The sequence below is a fragment of the Tympanuchus pallidicinctus genome, unplaced genomic scaffold (genome assembly GCF_026119805.1).
Source record: "Tympanuchus pallidicinctus isolate F22 unplaced genomic scaffold, pur_lepc_1.0 scaffold3, whole genome shotgun sequence".
In the NCBI taxonomy this organism is placed as follows: Eukaryota; Metazoa; Chordata; class Aves; order Galliformes; family Phasianidae; genus Tympanuchus; species Tympanuchus pallidicinctus.
The window spans coordinates 36,365,860-36,384,034 of record NW_026294747.1 but is presented as its reverse complement, the minus strand read 5'-3'; the positions used below and the strand labels follow the sequence as shown (position 1 = coordinate 36,384,034).

General features: G+C 52.7%; 1 protein-coding gene and 1 long non-coding RNA gene across 3 annotated transcripts; one reads left to right on the top strand and one right to left on the bottom strand.

Annotated features, from left to right (window-relative positions):
- Window positions 1–1,969: 1,969 nt before the first annotated feature.
- On the bottom strand, window positions 1,970–4,482 carry LOC128086257 (uncharacterized). 2 transcript variants are annotated; one of them, XR_008209312.1, is made up of 2 exons: window positions 4,255–4,482; window positions 1,970–3,175 (listed from the first exon to the last, which is right to left on the bottom strand). It is a non-coding gene; the product is annotated as an uncharacterized LOC128086257 (long non-coding RNA). The 2 variants fall into 2 exon arrangements; XR_008209311.1 differs by lacking the exon at window positions 4,255–4,482 and adding an exon at window positions 3,422–4,248.
- Window positions 4,483–6,134: 1,652 nt separating this feature from the next.
- Window positions 6,135–10,425, top strand: FOXA1 (forkhead box A1). The gene is made up of 2 exons (XM_052694628.1): window positions 6,135–6,939; window positions 8,832–10,425. Exons 1-2 carry the CDS (start codon window positions 6,868–6,870, stop codon window positions 10,086–10,088), a joined length of 1,329 nt encoding a protein of 442 aa, XP_052550588.1. The 5' UTR covers window positions 6,135–6,867; the 3' UTR covers window positions 10,089–10,425.
- The last annotated feature ends 7,750 nt before the right edge of the window (window positions 10,426–18,175 follow it).

Here is an 18,175-nt window from a genome sequence, read left to right as displayed (position 1 = left end):
TTAGTATTATAAATCATACATTCAATCCCTCTGTGAGTGTTGAAAGCATCGTCATGCTTCTAATCACTATATCCTCTCTTTGACGCATTACAAATACGCACACCCAGCCCCTACTAATCTCCATTGTGATTGTGTGATATCTGTACTTGCTGGTACTAAGCCAGAAGAAGTAGTTAAATTTTTTCTTCCTCCTATGATTTTGAGCTTTGCTTCCCCCCACACAATTGAAAGACTTTGTTTAAATAGTGATGTTTCCCTTATAATTCAAAATAAAACGCAGTAAGAAGATGGAAACAAGATGGAACCTTTTCATTTTCAACTATACTTGAAATGATAAAATCAGGTTGTCTTGAGTGATCATGAATCCCAGGTTTATTTTTTGGTATGATGATAATGTAATATTTTCAGTTATGTGCCATTTTATTATAGAGCCCAAGAAAAATTACATGAGTTTCTTCTAGCAGCCCATCACTCACAGCCTTTATTATAGGCACAAGGTCAGAGGCACTCCTGGCTTTAAAAAGGGCTGTAAGCAATAAACAGAGAAATTACAGCAAAGCACCTGCCGAAGTCTTTGTTGGGTTCAGCCCTTTACTTGCTTTAGTTCTAAAATTTGATCATATTATCTCTGTTCTCCACTGTCTTTCAGTTAATACTAGAAAACAGCAGGTTTTCCAGACCCCTATTCCTGTCCAACTCCTCTTTTCTCGTAGGACAGCAGCTTGACTGTGGATATATAGAAAGATACAAGTGTGTGTTTGTAGATCTCGTAGGTTTCACAGCTGGAGTATCAGCATTGGGGAACATAGAAATCCCATTTAATCACAAGAAAAATTTTCACATCTGCTCTGTTTCTTCAGCAAAAGGACATGTCCTCCAAGGGGTGAAAAGAGAGATCTGCGGAGGCTGAAGTTTCTGTTGTATCTAAGGGAAAGGTTAAAAAAAAACACAGAGCGAGTAGTGAATGGAATATTCCTTGGTATTGATCCTGAAAAAAGGCAAAAGATTGTAAGTTCAACAGATAACAAGAAAGCCACCTTCATCTAGCAATGAAATTATTGGGCTGGAAGACTAAGTTTCTCTTTGGAGGAGATGAAGGAAAGCAGCGCTGGATTCTCTCCCAGTCATCCTACCTTAAGTTACTACCTAAAAAGGAGTAACCCTGAAACCACATGAACTTCAGGAATATTCTGACACCTGCCTCATTGCCTGGGAAAGGGTGGAGGAGGAATGAATTGCATCTGCCCAACCTGGCTCTCCTTGTCTCGCCAGTAGTTGCACAGAGAGCAGAGTCTGTGTGGAGGCAGAAGGGAAGGCATGTGATGAGCAAAGTCACCTTCCTGTTGCCATTGCTTTAAATCTGCTCAGCAGGAAGATTCACCCCCAAAATGCCTGAAGAGCAGCTGAAGTTCAGACCGACTGCTGGGTGAGCCAGCCACTCTCCAAACTGCTGAACAACCGCTGCTCCTGAGGAGTCCCAAAATGCTTCTGAATCCAGATCACCCTCTACTTTCCCATAGAAGTGAGTTGACTGTCCTATTTTACAAGTCTTGCTTATGATTTCATGCTGTTTAGAGTCTCACTTTCAACATAAAATGTACAACTATCGGACATTGTTACATAGAGCCTCTATGCATCCTTTTTCAGGGCAGATATCATGCATGTCCCATGAAGGAGAAAATGGCCAAAGTGTTTCTGTATGTATGTGATCACACACTGCCACATATCCCACAGTTTCTGGGTGTCCTTGTTAATGCAGCTCAAAAAAAGTGCAGTTAATACAGACAGAATTAATTTGTGTTCTAAGAAGTGCAAGCCAAGTAACACTGCAGAACTGTTCCCTGGGGAGGACTTTAAGTAAGCCAGCCTTGATTTTATACATTTGATTCTTCAGAGCTGAAGGCAGTCAAGGAAGCTATTTATAGTGGATACTGCTCTCTATCTTCTGTAAAACTACTGTAGACACAGAGAAGGGAAAATAATCTTTTATTTCATTTATTTATTTTTTGGTAAGGAAAATGGGGGGAAAAAATTAAAAATGTGGTGCTAAATCCAAGTTGCAAATTCAATCTTCTGCATAGGAAGGTCAGTTTGCAGAAGAACTGATGTGTTTCTGTTGACGTGAATATCCCAAGTCGCTGATCAACTCTGCATCACTTGACCAGTACAGCAATATTTGGCTTATATCAGGGAAACAGATATTCTCCCAGAGAACTCATTGCAGTGTTTGAAGATTCATGGGGTATGAAAATACCTTTTGTTCAATCAGCAAATAATATTGGAAAAGATGGACAGACAGTGGTCCACGAAGTCACTCTCCCAGCTCTAGGTTCTACACAAAAGTGTGTCTCCTCCCAACGTTTGTTTCTGATACTGGTTTATGTAGATTAACTGTGCAGGCTTTGATATCTTTATTCCTTATATTTATGTTGCAGAAGTCCGTGTATGTTTTATTTTAAAAAATTGTTTAAAAAATTAATTTTTCTATTCAGGTGAAACTCTACAAACTGGGTGCCATTGAAGTATATTTGTTTATCTGTGTGTAGTCCCATCTCCTCTGATACTGCTTCTTTTGTACTGTATTACTGCAGTTACTTTGAAACAAAATATGGTTTTTAAAAAATTTGCAAACAAAACTTTCAGAAAGGGACAGTGGCTGCATCAGAATTGGCACACTGATTAAAATAAGCATCAGAAGCATTGCCACTCGTGTTTCAGGAAATATAACATAAATAATACACCCACTAATTGAAATGCATACAATATGGCTGTTCTTGATTCAAGTGAGAAGCATGAAATGCATTTATTTTTATGAAGAGTAAAACAGACTTTGCCAACAACACACAGCAGGTTGGGCATCCTGCTTGCTCAACTTCTGCAAGCCCACAGCCAGCCCTATTAACAAAAATGAAGTGACTGAATACACCGGGGTGTGATTTACCTGCTTAAGAACTATATTGTTGCACTGAAGAAAAAAGTAAACCAAACCCAGGGACTTCCTTACTCTGAATGCTGTGGCCATCGGACAGTAGGTTATATGTAGCTTTTCAATTCGTTATTTGTGCTTCTTTCTCCTTTAACTGGGCTGTGATATATGAGGGCTTTTGGGTGTAGGCAACGTATTTTTTTCCATGTCAGGAGTGTATCAAGTCGCTACCTGTGTGCTGAATGATGCCTGAAAAAAAGAAACGTAATGAATGTTAAGGAAATGTAACGAAAAATAAAAAGAGAGAAAAATAAAAAGAAATGAAATAAATTGAAACAGAGTAATAAAATAATAGATAACAAAGATAAATAAAATGAAACAAATCAAAATCCAACAGCGTCAAGTCGCTGCTGCAGCGTCCTCGGGGCCTCGTGGAAGGCAACGTGCTCCATGCATAAGACCCCGGGCGCCCCGGTACGAGTGGGAGCTCCGTACCGGCGCTGCTGTGGCCGAAGAGTGGCCCCGCGGCTCAGGGAGGGCGAAGAAGGGGAGGCAAAGGCCGGCAGGGGCTGCACTGTGCGTCCCTCGGTGCGGGGCTGCCGCCGGCCGCCGCCGCCACTGACAGCGTCCCGGGGCTTTCATCCGGCTGCGGCCACCGGCGCGGCTCGCACGCGATTCCTGTGTTCACTTTTACGTGGGGGGGATTCCAGATCGGAAACGGGTGGAACGGGAATTTCCTACTGCCGGGAGGGATGGGTGGGTAGGAGTCAGAGCCGGGGAAATGGAAAGGCGGCCGGACAGAGATGAACAGGGAAGGCATTCTGATGCAGTCTCGCGGTTCCTTCCCGAGGTTGAAACCTGCCCCGCACGGACGCTGCCGAGAGGTTCCCGTCCACTGGAAATAATCAAGCAAGACCCTACAAGTTGAACTAATAACTGCCTCTTCCAGAGGAAAAGGAGCTCTTACGCAGGAGCGGATTGAAGTAGCGCTGTCCCATCCGCCCCTTGAAGTCAAAATGATAGTTGTCACCTATTCCATCTCCCATTCCACGAGTGGGTCAGTGCCCGAGCAGCGCGGGGCCGGGGCTCCCGGTTTGTGCGGAGCTCTCGCGCGGTGCCGGCCCTGATGCCATCCCACGGGCGAAAAAAAATGTAGCAGGTACAGCTTGATGAGAAACCGACAAAACGGCATTGCTCTAACGAGATTCGGGGAAAGGCTCTGGGGCCGCGATTACTGTTCTAACTGCTAGAATGGCAGAAGTCTTTCTATGTCCTCCATCCCCGCAGAGCCCTGCTCTCCCCTCCCCTCGGGGGCTGCGAAAGGATACGGTCCCGTCGCGCCGGTGTCCCCGCGCATCCCTCACAGCGCTGAGCCCCGGCCCGACGGGAAGCACCGCACCGCCGCGCTCCGCTGCTGCGCACACGGGAGGCTTCCGGCCGCCGGGGTTGGGAGGGGGATTTCCAGGACCGGCTGTCACTGCCTGAGGCGCACTGATCCATCTGTGCAATAAGCTGAAACGCTCTCTTCTAAGAAGATAACAGACCGCCTGCCTGAGTCTCACCTTCAGGGGCAACGTTAGGAGCAGGAAGCCGCGGCCGGACAACAGGAGGCGCTGCGGCTTTGCACAACCCCGGCTTCCGCGCACCGCTCGGCACGGCTCAGCACGGCACTGTCAGCGCGACTCAGCGTGTGCCCCAGCGTAGAGCTACGTGCCGCCCGTGGGGTCCGTGCCTGCTGCCCTCCCGGCACACGGCGAGCCCTGAACAGGCTGCCCGCGTCCCGCCGGGCGTTGCTCTCGCGGGGCCGTGCTGGGAAGCGGCAGCACCGCCCCGAGGTCACCCTGCGGCGGGCAGCGGGCTGCCGGAGCCCTCCCTCCCTTTGGGAGGCTTTGAACGGAGCCGGAGCACCGGGCTGAGCGAGCCGGTACCGAAGGGTCTCTGTGTTCAGACTGTTTCCACTAGGGAAAGAGAGAGGGTGCATACATAAAGACCGCAATTTGAGTATCTGTTAGATTTTCCTCTGGGTTTTTATCCGATCTTCATTTGTGCAGTTTGACCACTTGAGAAGTTTAACTCACTGCTTTTATCTTTTTCATTTTGTTTCCTTGAAAACACATTCTCATCCCTTTTTCTAGCTGGATTATTCCAAGTTTGTGTCTGTTTCAGGGATTTGACTTAATTCTGTTCCCAGATTTAAAGAAAAAAAAAAAAGGGGGGGGGGGGGGGGGGGGGGAGAAGGGGAAGGGGGAAGGAAGGGGGAAGACAGGAGGGAAAGAACAAAGAAAGGGAGAGCAGAAAACTCAGAGGACAAGTTAAAACATTGTTCTCTAGGAGGAGATAACCTATAACTTGGAATTTCGGTCCCGCGTTTCTGTATGATAAACTTCTTTTAAAGAACGTTTTTGTGGCGGTGACGTCCTCGCAGAGCCTTGGAGTACATACTGGTGTGGGAGCACCAGGAGCTGGGCGATAAACGCCCGGAAAAAAATCAGATCCAGGCATTGTATTTTGTGTCATATGGTACGCCTAAGGTTTTCAAAATCCCAACAACCTTTATTTCCCCTTCAAATTGCCATTCCACGAACAGCTACTTGAGTTTGGGTTTTTATGTTTTGCTTCGTTGGCGTGTGTGTGGCGTGTTTTATTTTTGTTTCTGGGTTTGTTTACTCTTTTTTTTTTTTCGCTATCAGATGATAAATGTCGATTGGAACGAAAAAGCGCAAAGCAAGAAACCCAGGAACAGTCGGCGGTCTTGGCGTAAGTTCGAAGAGCCGGGCAGGGCAGGGACAGAATGGGAGCGTGTTAGATCCGTCTGTGAAGACTGAGGTTCCATACTTTAAAGAGCTTTGTCCAATATCCATTTACTTTATCTCTATGGCCCCTTTTCGCCCTCCAGCCTATGCAGATTCTCCTTCTTCCACAAGAGAAGCTGGGAAGAAGGCAATGGTGCTTCCTGGTGCCCGGCCCCAGAGAAGGCTCTCCAAGACTCTCAAACAGCCTTCTGGCCTGGAGATTTTCGCCAGAAAAGAAATAAAATGGTTCCATGACTCACCTGGTGTTTGTCAGGCGGAGGCTGACCTCTGTGGATCCGCATTCGAGTCTCTGTCCGCATTTATTGGGTGTCTAGAGTGTTACCGCTCAGCGCGGTGACTCATAGAGTTTCTAAAAGTAAGACAACAAGAAAGAGGTACCATCATCATCACCATCACACTCCCGGGTGGAAGGCTCGGCGGGCTGAGGGCTCGGGGACCCGGATCGAACCCCCGTGCCTCGACGGGAGAAAGAGGGGGAGCGTGCGAGGACTTCCCTGCCATTTTATTAGAGGAGCATCTACTAGACTTCAGTAAATATGGCCCCTAATCTCGGAGTTTTAGGGCTGGATGGCCTTTAGCATTCTATTCAAACAGAGGGGACTGCCCTTCCCTTATCTACCTCATTTCATTTCCAGTGAGCCTTCCTAGAGCTTGTCCTGTCTGTCTACGAGGGGAGAGTTCCTCCCTCCCCTCTCCCACCTCCGTCTCTCCTTCTTTCTCCGCAAGCTTAAACCAATTACGCCGCTTTACAAATAAAGTGCCGCCCCGGGGGGAGCCGCAGGCGAGGGGAGCTGCCTCGCTGGCAGGTGCATCTCCGGCTTTGTAGGTGCGAACGCCTTTGTGAGGCGGACAAATGGGGAGAGGAGGAGGAGGGTACTTTGTGCGACGTAAGATCCACATCAGCTCAACTCCACTCACATCCCAGCCGGCACTTCCTCACTTTCTCGACTGTCTCGCCCCGCACCACTCCCTGCCTCCTTTTTGACTTCATTATAGAGGCAATTTCGGCACTCCCGCCCCTCCTGGGAGCTGGCTTCCTGCTAGGTCGGCCTCCTGGGCTCTTTTCCTGCCACCCGTCGCTCGCTTGCAAGAGGGCTGGATGGTTACACCGGGCAGGTTGGTTCCATAATGTTAGGGACTGTGAAAATGGAAGGGCATGAGACCAGCGACTGGAACAGCTACTACGCCGACACGCAGGAGGTGAGCGAGTCCCAGGTCCGCTGTACCTCCGAGGGGGAGGAGAGGGGACCGGGGAGGGCTGGGGTGCGGAGGGGGGCAGTGAGAGGGGGGGATCGCTTCGCGCTGCGGCTCCCGCCAGCGCCATCGTGTCTCTCCTCGGCCAAGTCGCCCCGAGAAACTCCGCACCGCCCGCAGGAGAACCGGGGGGGCAGCGCTGAGCTCGCCCCAGAGAACTCCTGGTTCGGAGCAGGGGACCGCTGCGTTGCCGTCCCACTCCCACTACATATGGCACGGACACAGGGCGCGCCGGGCCGATGGCAGCACACTCCCCACGCCTCCCCCCCTCCTCTGGGGCCCCACGCTGCTGGCTGCCGCCGGGGCCTCACCTGTTAGAGCCGAGAGAAAAGAAAGGAAGAGAAAAAGAATAAATCGCCGTTTGTTCGGATTTTGCGAGACAGCTCGCCCGCGGTGGGCGCTGCTGCCCAGATACCGGCTGGCGGCGCTGCGGAGAGCGGCCAGGGAACCCGGAGGGGGCCCGGCCCGGCAGCCCGCCGCCGACCCGCGGCACCCGGCAGCCGCTTCCGGGCCCCCCCCGTGCTCCGGCGTGGTGTGAGAGGAGCGGCCCGAAGGCCGTTAGGAGAGGGCCGGGGAGCGCCGTGATCCAGGCCCCGGTATAGCCTGGCCTCTGCGGGGGTCCGCGAGGGAAAGCAGCGTGGCACCACCGTGGAAGAACCGGGAGCGGTGCCCTGGCAGGAGCCGCTTTAAGGAAGTGCGGGAGCCGCGAGGTGCGCACTGGCATTGCATCAGCGCACCCGGACACGGCGCCGTCCCCACGCCTGCAGGGCCGCACAGCTCTGTGTCACCCCACGGCCACCCTGTTGCCACGCCACTGTTACCTCGCTGCTACCCCCTCAGCGGGGAGAGCTCAGAGAAAAGGGGGGCATCCCCGTGGGGTGTCAATATCGCGCTCGTTTTTCCTCGCCATGCTCGTTGTCCACGCACCTTAAATTACACGACCTGCCCTTTTGCTGTTTTTTAGCCCTGCTCTTTTCTCCTCCTGTGCTATTGAACTGGAATCGCTGTTTGGGTGTGAGGTGGGAGCCCCGCCGCGTTGAGCCCTTCGGATAATTACTGAGATCCTCCAAATTCAAACCGCATTGAGAAGTTCGCGGAATATGTAGGGAATAATGGGGAATGTTACAGAGCGCTTAACCCGCGCCTAACAACCTTTCCTCGGCCGCATTGCCTTTGTTCGAGGTGAACGGGAACGCGTTTCGCAGAGCCCTTCTCCCTCACGTGAAATCAGATGCGGACCCAGAACGCACATTTTGGGGGCTCCAGGTTCTGCATTTTGTGAGAGCGGTGAGGAGGGATCGGGCTGCGATACCTTACGTTGAGGGCTACAGAGAATCCCGTGCTTTGGGAGCCGGAGCTCGGCGTGCTTCGCGAAGGCTGGGGCGGTGGGTTTGAACTTTAAGCCCGACTCGGAAATGCGAACAGGGGCAGCTTTCCACAGGTACTATGTGCAGACAGAGCTGATAATTTTTTTTTTTTTTTTTCAAATATTTTTATTTGTGACAAGACACTATCTGTAGGAAGAGAAATATAAATCAGCGCGGAGGGAGACCTTCGTGCGGTTATTCCGGGAAAGTTTTCCCTAGCACACCGGCGTGCGCCCATAGATTGCAGTAATCGGACGGATTCAAACACGGGACACGGAGCCCACAGAGCCCTGCAGCACTCGGGGCGACCAAATTGAGGGCCCGCGGTGCCGGGGCTGGGCTCGGCGGCACCGAACGGTCTCTCTCCGTTCCCGTCACGAGGATTCGGGCTCTCGGCGATCGTCCTGGGCGGGTTCGGAGGCTCCGTGGTGCCGGGCTCCATGCTAACCCTCTCTCGTCTCGCTGCCCTAGGCCTATTCCTCTGTCCCCGTGAGCAACATGAACTCGGGGCTGGGCTCCATGAACACCATGAACACCTACATGAGCATGAACACCATGACGACCAGCGGCAACATGACCTCCGGCTCCTTCAACATGTCCTACGCCAACACGGGGCTGGGAGCCGGGCTGAGTCCCGGAGCGGTGGCCGCCATGCCGGCGGGCTCTGCGGGTGCGGTGAACGGGATGACGGCCGGCGTGGCGGCCATGGGCGCGGCGCTGAGCCCCGGAGGGCTGGGCGCCATGTCGGGGCAGCCGGCTGCCATGAACGGACTGGGCCCCTACGGCGGCATGAATCCCTGCGTCAGCCCCATGGCCTACTCGCAGTCCAACCTCGGCCGCACGCGGGACGCCAAGAGCTTCAAGCGGAGCTACCCGCACGCCAAGCCACCCTACTCGTACATCTCTCTCATCACCATGGCCATCCAGCAGGCGCCCAGCAAGATGCTGACGCTGAGCGAGATCTACCAGTGGATCATGGACCTCTTCCCCTACTACAGACAGAACCAGCAGCGCTGGCAGAACAGCATCCGCCACTCGCTCTCATTCAACGACTGCTTCGTCAAGGTGGCTCGCTCCCCCGATAAGCCCGGCAAGGGCTCCTACTGGACCCTGCACCCCGACTCCGGCAACATGTTCGAGAACGGCTGCTACCTCCGCCGCCAGAAGCGCTTCAAGTGTGAGAAGCCGGCGGGCGGCAAGGCCCCGTCGGAGGGCCGCAAGGACCAGACGTCCGCCTCGGGCTCCGGTTCTCCCCTGCCCCGCGCCCACGGAAAAGCGGCGCAGCCCGATGCCGCCGCCCCCCTGCCCGGCCCCAACCCAGCCGCCAGCCCCCAGCCCATGGACCACAGCGGCCCGAGCGCCGAACTGAAGCCCTCAGCCCCGGCCGCCGCCTCCTCGCTCGGCTCCGTGCCTGCCCTGGCATCCGTCCCGCACCCCCCGCACTCCCTGGCCCACGAACCCCAGCTGCACCTCAAAGGGGACCCCCACTATTCTTTCAACCACCCGTTCTCCATCAACAACCTCATGTCCTCCTCGGAGCAGCAGCACAAGCTGGACTTCAAAGCCTACGAGCAGGCGCTGCAGTACTCCTCGTACGGGGCTGCCATCCCCGGCGGGCTGCCCCTGGGCGGCGGCTCCATGGCGGCCCGCGGCAGCATCGAGCCCTCGGCGCTGGAGCCCTCCTACTACCAGGGGGTGTACTCCAGACCCGTGCTCAACACCTCGTAGCTCGCTGTATCGGGGCGCACGCCGTGCACAGGACTGTTACTTCCCGATGGTCGTGCGCTGTCTCTGTCCCGCATCCCCCCTCGCTGTACATATGCCCCGCACCCCGCAGGGTGTCACTGAAAAGAAATGGGTGAGCTTGTAAACTACTCGTTGTGCTTTCCGCCCCCCGCCCCGCTCTATAATCTCATGTAAGTTTACAAGGTATGTGGCAATACTTTACCAATACGGAGATGAAGAAGCGAGTAGAGATTTAAGGCTTTTTTTTTTTTTTTTTTTTTTTTAATTAAGAAGGCTTTGAAGGACAATACTGCTGTGAAGTAGCAACACACTAAGAGAATCTCTAAGCAACAAGAGGACTGTTTGCTCTCTCGGATCATCCTTTTGATACTTGCAAAACAAACCTCCGGCTCGGACAGCCGCACCCCGCACCCGGCCCAGCTGCAGCCCGGGGTCGGGACAGACACCCCCCTCACCCCCCCCAAACCTTCCTATATTTTTTTCCAAGTGTTACCTGTCTTGGGATGTAATATAAAGTTACAAGAGGTCACAGCCAGTTGGATTTTTTTTCTTTCCCATCTGTTACTGAAGGTTCTCGTTCCTCAGGCACTCTCGCCGACGTGTGGATGACATGCTTATTTAATTTAAGGTCTCTTCGTCGCGTACCAGCGGAGCTATGGACTGAAAATAAGGTTATCCCCTTCCCGGGAGGCGCTGGCCCTCACACCAGCGCCAGGAACAGAGGAGAGCCCTTCCTCTCCCCTTTCCCACCTCGTTTAATACATTACACACCCATCATTTTTGTGGCCGTTTAATTATCGCCATCATTAGCTTGTTTCATCCAGTGTTAATGCACTTTCCACAGTTTTACACGGTGTTAGCATAGCCAGACGGGTTTTATTATTATTCCTGTTCGCTGTCTCAATGTCCTTAATTTATTGCATGGTTTATATTTTTTTTTCTTTCTTTACAGCTGGAAATTGCTTTAAATGACAGTAAAAAGAATTACACGTGAATTTAAGAATTTTTTGTTAATTTTATAAATGTGATTGTAATTGAAAAAAAATATTTTGATTTAAAACGATAACTGAGAATTTAACGCGTGAAGTATGGTTTTTTGATCATTTGCAGTTAAGGACTTCAAATAAATCAAATGTTAACAATGAACGACTGCCACCGTTTCCTTACGAAATTTCTGCGGCGGGCCCCGGAGCGCGGAGCCACGCGCGGTGCGGGCGGACGCGGCCGTGGGAGGGGTGCGGAGGGGCATCGTCCGTGCGGGGATCGGTGCGAGCCTCGGGAGCGCGAGGCTTTGGGGGGCGCGCAGCTTGTGTCGGTGCGGGTGGATTTTCGAGATCCTTTTGTAGAGCTCGCACGCGCAATGGGCAGGGGCTGCCTGCGCCTGGGTTGGTATCATATGTATTTATGTATATATACATATATACCTTTTTTGCTGTTGTTGTTAACATTCCGGTGGCGGGAAGAAGGCACGGAGCCAACTGAGGGAGATACCCCTCGCTGTGTCGGCTCGGGCTGACCGCGGGAATACCAACAGCAGCTCCGATCCCCCGCGAGAGGCACCACCGCAGATCTCCTTGCGCTCAGCCCCCTCGGGCCAGACGGCCCGATGAAAGCTCTGTGTCATTCTCGTAATTATCGCATAATTGCCTCCTGATGGGTTAGGGACAGCGGCAACAAACTACATTTAGAAGGTGATGTATGGGGGGGGGGGGAGGAAGGGGAAGGGGGGAAAAAAAAAAAAGAAAAAAAAAAAAAAGCACACGAGCAGGAGTCACAGAAATCTCCTAAGCCAACCCAATTACTCCAACGTTGTTACTCGGCGAAAAAGGAGAAAAAATTATTTTAAAGTCCTTCTGCTTTGCTACATTCTAGTATTAAATGGGGAGGTTGGTGGCCCCGCATGTGGCAGGGAGGTTGGAGATTCATGATCCTTGAGGTCCCTTCCAACCCTGGCCATTCTGTGATTCTGTGATACGGAGCTGGGGCCCCGGCTCATCCCTCCGCCTGGCTCGTCCCCACAGCCCCGGCAGCGCGGCCCCGGATCCGGGCAGGTGGATGATATTCAAAGTACCAATTCCGCTGCTGCCAAGAGCTGCTCGGTGAGACACCGCGGCAGGATGGAGCCCGTTCTCGGCAGGACCTCGCTTGTCTCCCACAGGCTGCTCTATGGATAATATGCAGCTTCAAAGCAGAGACATTGATTTAATGCCTTGGGTTTGTGCACAGAAAATATCAATCGACCGACAGCGATAAGGCAACGGGTTTCGCATATCAGCTGAGGAGCACAGACCTTGTGTAATGGAAATATTCGGGGCGTGGGTAGTAAAAGGGCTTAAGCGGAGCGCCGCGGCTCCCAGCCTTTCAGAGATAAGGAGCAGAGCCCGTCACAGAGACTGCGTGTGCCCCATCGCCGCCGAGAGCTTGTTCTTTCCTTTTCTCGCTACAGGCGAATGGTGGGCAGTGACCCGCTGACACTGCAGGCATATTGGCTCCGGGCAAAAATCAGGGTCCTTGCCTCAGCGGGCACTGCAGAGTGCAGTGTAATGCTCGGTATCCAACAGAAGGAAGAGGAGCCCCGTACTTTCTGCCCCATTTTAAGCCCACGCTCAAGTAGCACCCGGCAACAGTATGAAAGTAAGCTGTAAATGGGCTCGATAAGAAACAGGGCGAATTCCGAATGCCCCCCACTCCATCAGCGTGCGAGCATCTCCCTTCGGCCTGATCGGTTCGCTGACGGAGGGAGGCGGAGGGAGGTGCGGGGATGTGCCCGGGCCAGTGGTGGGCTCGGCCACGAGCATAGCAAAGCGGAACCCTCCGAGCTGCAACCTCCACTCCCTGCCGCTCACAGGGACTTTTCGCCTTTTGCTTCACGGTGATTACTTCTGCCACGTGCGAGGCAGAGAGACAAGCTCACGGAGTGCAGCAGAGCGGGGAGCGATGAGGGGAGGTGGGGATCGCTGTACACCCATGCAGAGAGCGGGCACTGAATGCTGCATACAGAGTGGGGGCCGGCAGCGATCCCCGTTGTTCTATGGGGCCGGCGCTGCCCCCCCGGCTCCGCTCTTCCCCCGGGCACTGCGAGGCCCCCGCGGCGCTGTCCAGGTCCCTCCGACCCGACTCCCCCCCCCCCCCACCCACGGGGCTCGGTAGGATAAAAGCTCTTCCATCACCCAAATCGGGGATGGGAAAAAAAGGCACATGAACGTCTCGGTCTAGTGTCGGGGTCCGGATGGACAATACTGGCACATACATCGGCCGCGGGTGTGTATTTATTGGAAGGAATTAATTTAAAATTTTCGGGACTGATAGATGAGGGAAAATATTTCCCGGTCAGTTTTTCCCTTTGAAACTGAGTCGCGTCGATAAAAGTGACTCGTAAAGGGATGGCGCAGGAAAACACTTCAGCCTTTGGCGTGGCTTCAGATATTGGTTTGAATGGTGGAGTTGATGCTAAAGATTTGGATGGTTAAACCAGAAATAAAGGCATCCTTTCGCTGCAGCTCCAACTCTCCTTTAAGGAGAAATTTGATTTCTTCTAATTTTATAGAGATACTGTAGCTAAAACTCTTGGTTGCGGTAGTAGCGCACCTAGTATTAATTCTCCTCTGGGACAAAGTGGGATCTGGACACATAGGTGTGCCTATAAGTGTTCGGTTACTCAAAAAAAGATAAAAACGGTTTTAAACAGACATTTAAGGAATTGACGTTTCTCGTGTGCATTCAGAGTGAGCATCTTAATTCATAGAGAAGTTAATTATCCTCATAAAACATAAGATGAAAAGTTCTCTCGGGAGGCTCATAGGTGAGTATATTGAATATATTAACATATAGATAATTAATATGTATTTGTTTCCAGGGGGACAAGTGGAAAATATACACAGCACACAATGGCCGGGAGAAAATCACCGCACAAAGGGGCGCGGAGTGGCAGCGGAGAGGAATGTGGGCGCCGCACTCCCACGCTGCGGTGCTGGGTTCGGAAATGCGGGATAACGGCTAACAGCTGAAATCAAAACGCAATTAGTTTGATTTTTTAAATGTCGAGGGCGGCATTGTGAAAAGGAGTCATTTTTTAATCTTAACGCAAACTCATCCACCAGCAAATGCAGAATAAAAGCTAATTTAAAAAAAAGAAAAAGAAAGAAAGAAATGGAATGTGCTTTTTCTGCGCTTTGCGGATCATTACAGGAGGAGAAACAAATGAGGGAAGAGTGGAAAATGGGAGGCGATAAGAAAAAAACCTGCCTTTGTTCTCCCTGGTCATTTTCTGCTAATTATTCTGCCTATTGTGACAAAGTCGCAGTTAAGGGCAGATTAGTGTACATAACACCGCGTTTCGCCCCGCACCGCACAGCGCCCGGCCTGAGCCGTGCCGCCGTGTTTGTGTTCCTTCCCTTCACCTCCAATAGAAACTCTCTGAGATTTCAGAACTTTGAACTTTGGACGGATCAAACTGCCAGCGCTCACCTTTGTCTCGGGGCAGTAGGATTTAAAACACATATAACCTCATGACGGGATCCATCGGTCTCCGCGAGAGGCCAAAAATGTTCTGTTCCCCCCACCCCAAAACTTCCACATGAACACTGAACTCCCGCATGGAGTCTCCGCTACGGGAGTGCTGCTCAAACAGGCTCTGACCAGGAGGGTTCTGTTAGGAGCAAACCCCTCGCTGCCTTTTATCGTTATTTTGCCACGACTGATGTATTATCGGTGCTGTAATTTACCCATCAAAGCTCTTACACCTGCTCCTCATTCCAAGGGGAACCTGCTAGAGAACGGAATTTTTTATTAATGGTGATGATGACCATTGCATTCAGCTGCGAGCCCGAGCCTCGCCGTGCTCCCACAGCCTGGCCGGTCTCCGGGGTCCCCAAGCAGGCTCGAGGTCAGACCAGGACCAGCTGCGGGGCCGGACAGCAGCACCTTCCCACTTGCAGCGTGATCAGGGCTGGGGCTTCGCGCCCTGTGGACCAGAAAGAGCTACGGGGGGGGGGGGGGGGTACGGGGGGGGCAGCATCTGTAGGCTGATCGTGCCTATGGTGTCTGAGGGAAATCAGCCTCATTTGAATATCTCCCGGCTATGAAAGGGTGCGGGGTTGCCCTCGGGAAAGGGACGCTCCCTTCTCGGGCAGTCGGCGGGGTGCGGAGCTCCCATGCCGTCGCGAGTGGACCCGCGGGGATCGCCCAACACCCGGGGAAGGGTCCGGACGGTATCCGCCACCCATCCCGCGGCACACACCGCCCCGCTGCCCTCAGCTCCGGGGGCTGCTGGCTCATCACCTCCATCTGCGAGCTACCGCGCAGGAATCTCTTTTTCCCTTTTATTCCTTCTTTACACCCAGCCTGCCCGGCAGGTTGCTAGCACGCATTTCCTCCGGTTTTGACCGGCGGAAAATGTAAACAGGTCGGTAACCAGGAGGTGGGCCCCACTCTGCACACCGACATCTCTCCATTGCGATTCCCAGTAATGACCTCTTTAGCATAATAAAGACCCTGGGGCGGGGAATCTCTGAACTGAGGGGCAGGAGATGGGAATAAGAGCGCGTTCGAACTCATTCACATGTCTGCAACAAGTTTTCCAGTTCTGAGGTTATCTGATAGTACCAACAGACGTTCTCCCTCTGCCCTTTTTTTCTTGCTTGGCTGCTTTATCTGAGGAAGTACTTTGCAGACTTCAGGTATTACATTAAGCTGTAAAACACAGAAAGGGGAAAAAAACCAGACAAACAAGGAAACTAAAGGAAGACTCAAGTACACATTCAGTAAAAAATTAAATTTTTTTTAAAAAGAGAGAGATAACCCTGTTCGGGAGGGGGGGGGAGGTGCCAACGCTCAGCATCGCTCCCAGAAGCATCACCCAGGCAGAGGCTGTGGCAGAGGGGGGTGCCATGTCCCCCTCAAAGGACCCCCAACCTCCCGCGCCCCGGTACCCGCCGCGGAGCCCCAAACCGCTTCCCCCTCCCCGCCTATCTCCGTCTCTGCCTTAAGCACAGAGGAAAGGGGAAAAGGGGCCGTGAGGCGGTGCACGGCTCTGTCCACCCCACCCCCCAGCAATTGTTCCCCCGAGCCCCTATTAATGCGGGACATATGTTATCCACAGGCAGCGGGCAGCGGTTGAGGCTCCGCCATCGAACTTGTTGCTCAACTTACGAGGCGGTTCTCATCTCCTCATCAAAAGCCGCCGGGCTTTCTTCAGCCGTATGGACAAAAATGTGAACAACAATGCCCGCCTCCCCTCACTTCAAAAGCGGCCATCGCGGAGGCTACCCAGAGAATTTTCTCTCTGCCTTTCATTCCCTGTTTGAAAAAAGGCACTACAGGGCCAAGGCGCTCCTAATACTCTTTGATGGGGATTGAATTCATTATCTCCAATAACACAATTGTGCTTGGCCAACGAAAAGAGCAAAGTAATACTCATCTAGAATTAGAGAGCGGGGCTCAGAAGAAAGGGAGCGAGAGGGTAGGGGGGTGGGGGCATTTCAAAGGGAAAGGGGGGATGAGAAAACACCTATACCGAAAATCGGCTTGGAAGGAGGGGGTCCCGGCAGTTTAAATTACAGAAGTGCATTAAGTGGTGCATTGTACAGATCAAGGCGCGTTGGTGGTCCGACTGCGAATTCCTCCCTTTGCCGGCCGAGTCGGCACCCAGCGAGTTAGAGACTCCTGACACGTTTCCCTTCAGGACGGCCACGGCCACCGCTGCCCTCGGCTGCCGCTACCTGGCCTGCTCTGCCCTGATGTCCCCGCACTTATCCTCTCGGCGGCCGGGCTGCGGGCGGGCATAGAGCTCTCCCTGCCTTTAGACACTCTGTGTACCATCGGGGCATCCGCAGTCCCCTAAGCAGCCGGGGACATCGCGTCGAATTAGTCGCAGTGAACGGGACCGGCGAGAACCAGTGGGCGAGCAGTCCCCTCCGGCCAGAAACACCTACACGGAGCGGGTGGACCCCCGGAATGTGTCTTAATGGGAGTCGGGGAAGGGTCTTCGGCACCGAGCGCACCCCAACGCCGAGTCCTGTCAAGTCGGTGAAGTGTGTAGGGTGGCTGGGCAAGTGAACGGGGGAAGTGGGTGGATGAATGAACGCGAGCAGTAGATGAATGAATAACGTGAGCACAAATAAATAAATAATAGGGCACAAAACCCGACCGATCGGAAACCCGCTGTGTTCGTATGAGAGATCAAAATATTTGTCTACTTGGCTTCCAGCGTCAATGTTTTCTATCGCGTGTTATCCAAACAGGCTAATTTTCAAAGCCAAGCAAAATATCCCAAGGAGCGGCTAAAGGCATCTCACGTGGGGCGGGAGGCTGCCGGGGGCCCTGTGCGTGGGGTGCGTGAGGTCCCATGCGTGTGCCCGGTGGGCTGAGATTCAGCTCCGTGCCTCCGTCCCACCACGGCACCCTTCACGTTTTCCAGGGAAAGGGGCCCCACACAGCATCTCGACGACTCAGAGGACTCTTCGGGGAGCACGAGTCCTCCCAACCTGCACGGGAGCCAGGAGCCCCAAACCGGGCATATGAGGGCTTCCCATCGGTCCGGCCCCCGAATAGGGGCGCATTGGCATTTGGGAGAAACAAGGAGAGAGAGATGATTTTCTCTATCCCTGTGGGGATTTCCTCATGTGCAATAATGCTGTCGCCTTTCCTTTCACAAGGCAAAGCTGACCTTGACAGCGCTGGTTTATATGGATCCTCACTGCTTTTAAACACTCCCCTGGCAGGGAGAGACTTTTTTTCCCCTAATGAGTATGGACCGAGATTGCGCTGACCTCAGCAGAGTCCGAGGTTCAAGGATCTCAGAAAATGTCCCACTTTGTAAAATGCCCTGGGGCTTATTTTTATTTGAGGATTTTGTGTGTTTCTTTGCTTAAGAAATAATAATAATAATTTTAAAAGTAGAGAATAATGTGGATGCTCCCACGGAAAACAGTGGCAAAATATCTTCCACAGAAATGGAAGCAAACCTCACTTTCTTTCTGCTGAGGTCTATGCAGACCAAGCACACACGTCAGCTAACCGTGGGCTTTGCTAATTTGTGGCTTATCTCCCTGAACTTCTCCACATTATCC

Excerpts from the sequence above, each read along its gene's own strand:
- FOXA1 (XM_052694628.1), top strand. The coding sequence starts at position 6,868 with ATGTTAGGGACTGTGAAAATGGAAGGGCATGAGACCAGCGACTGGAAC. Across the intron at positions 6,940-8,831 it reads ACTACGCCGACACGCAGGAG|GCCTATTCCTCTGTCCCCGT; the intron begins GTGAGCGAGTCC and ends TCGCTGCCCTAG.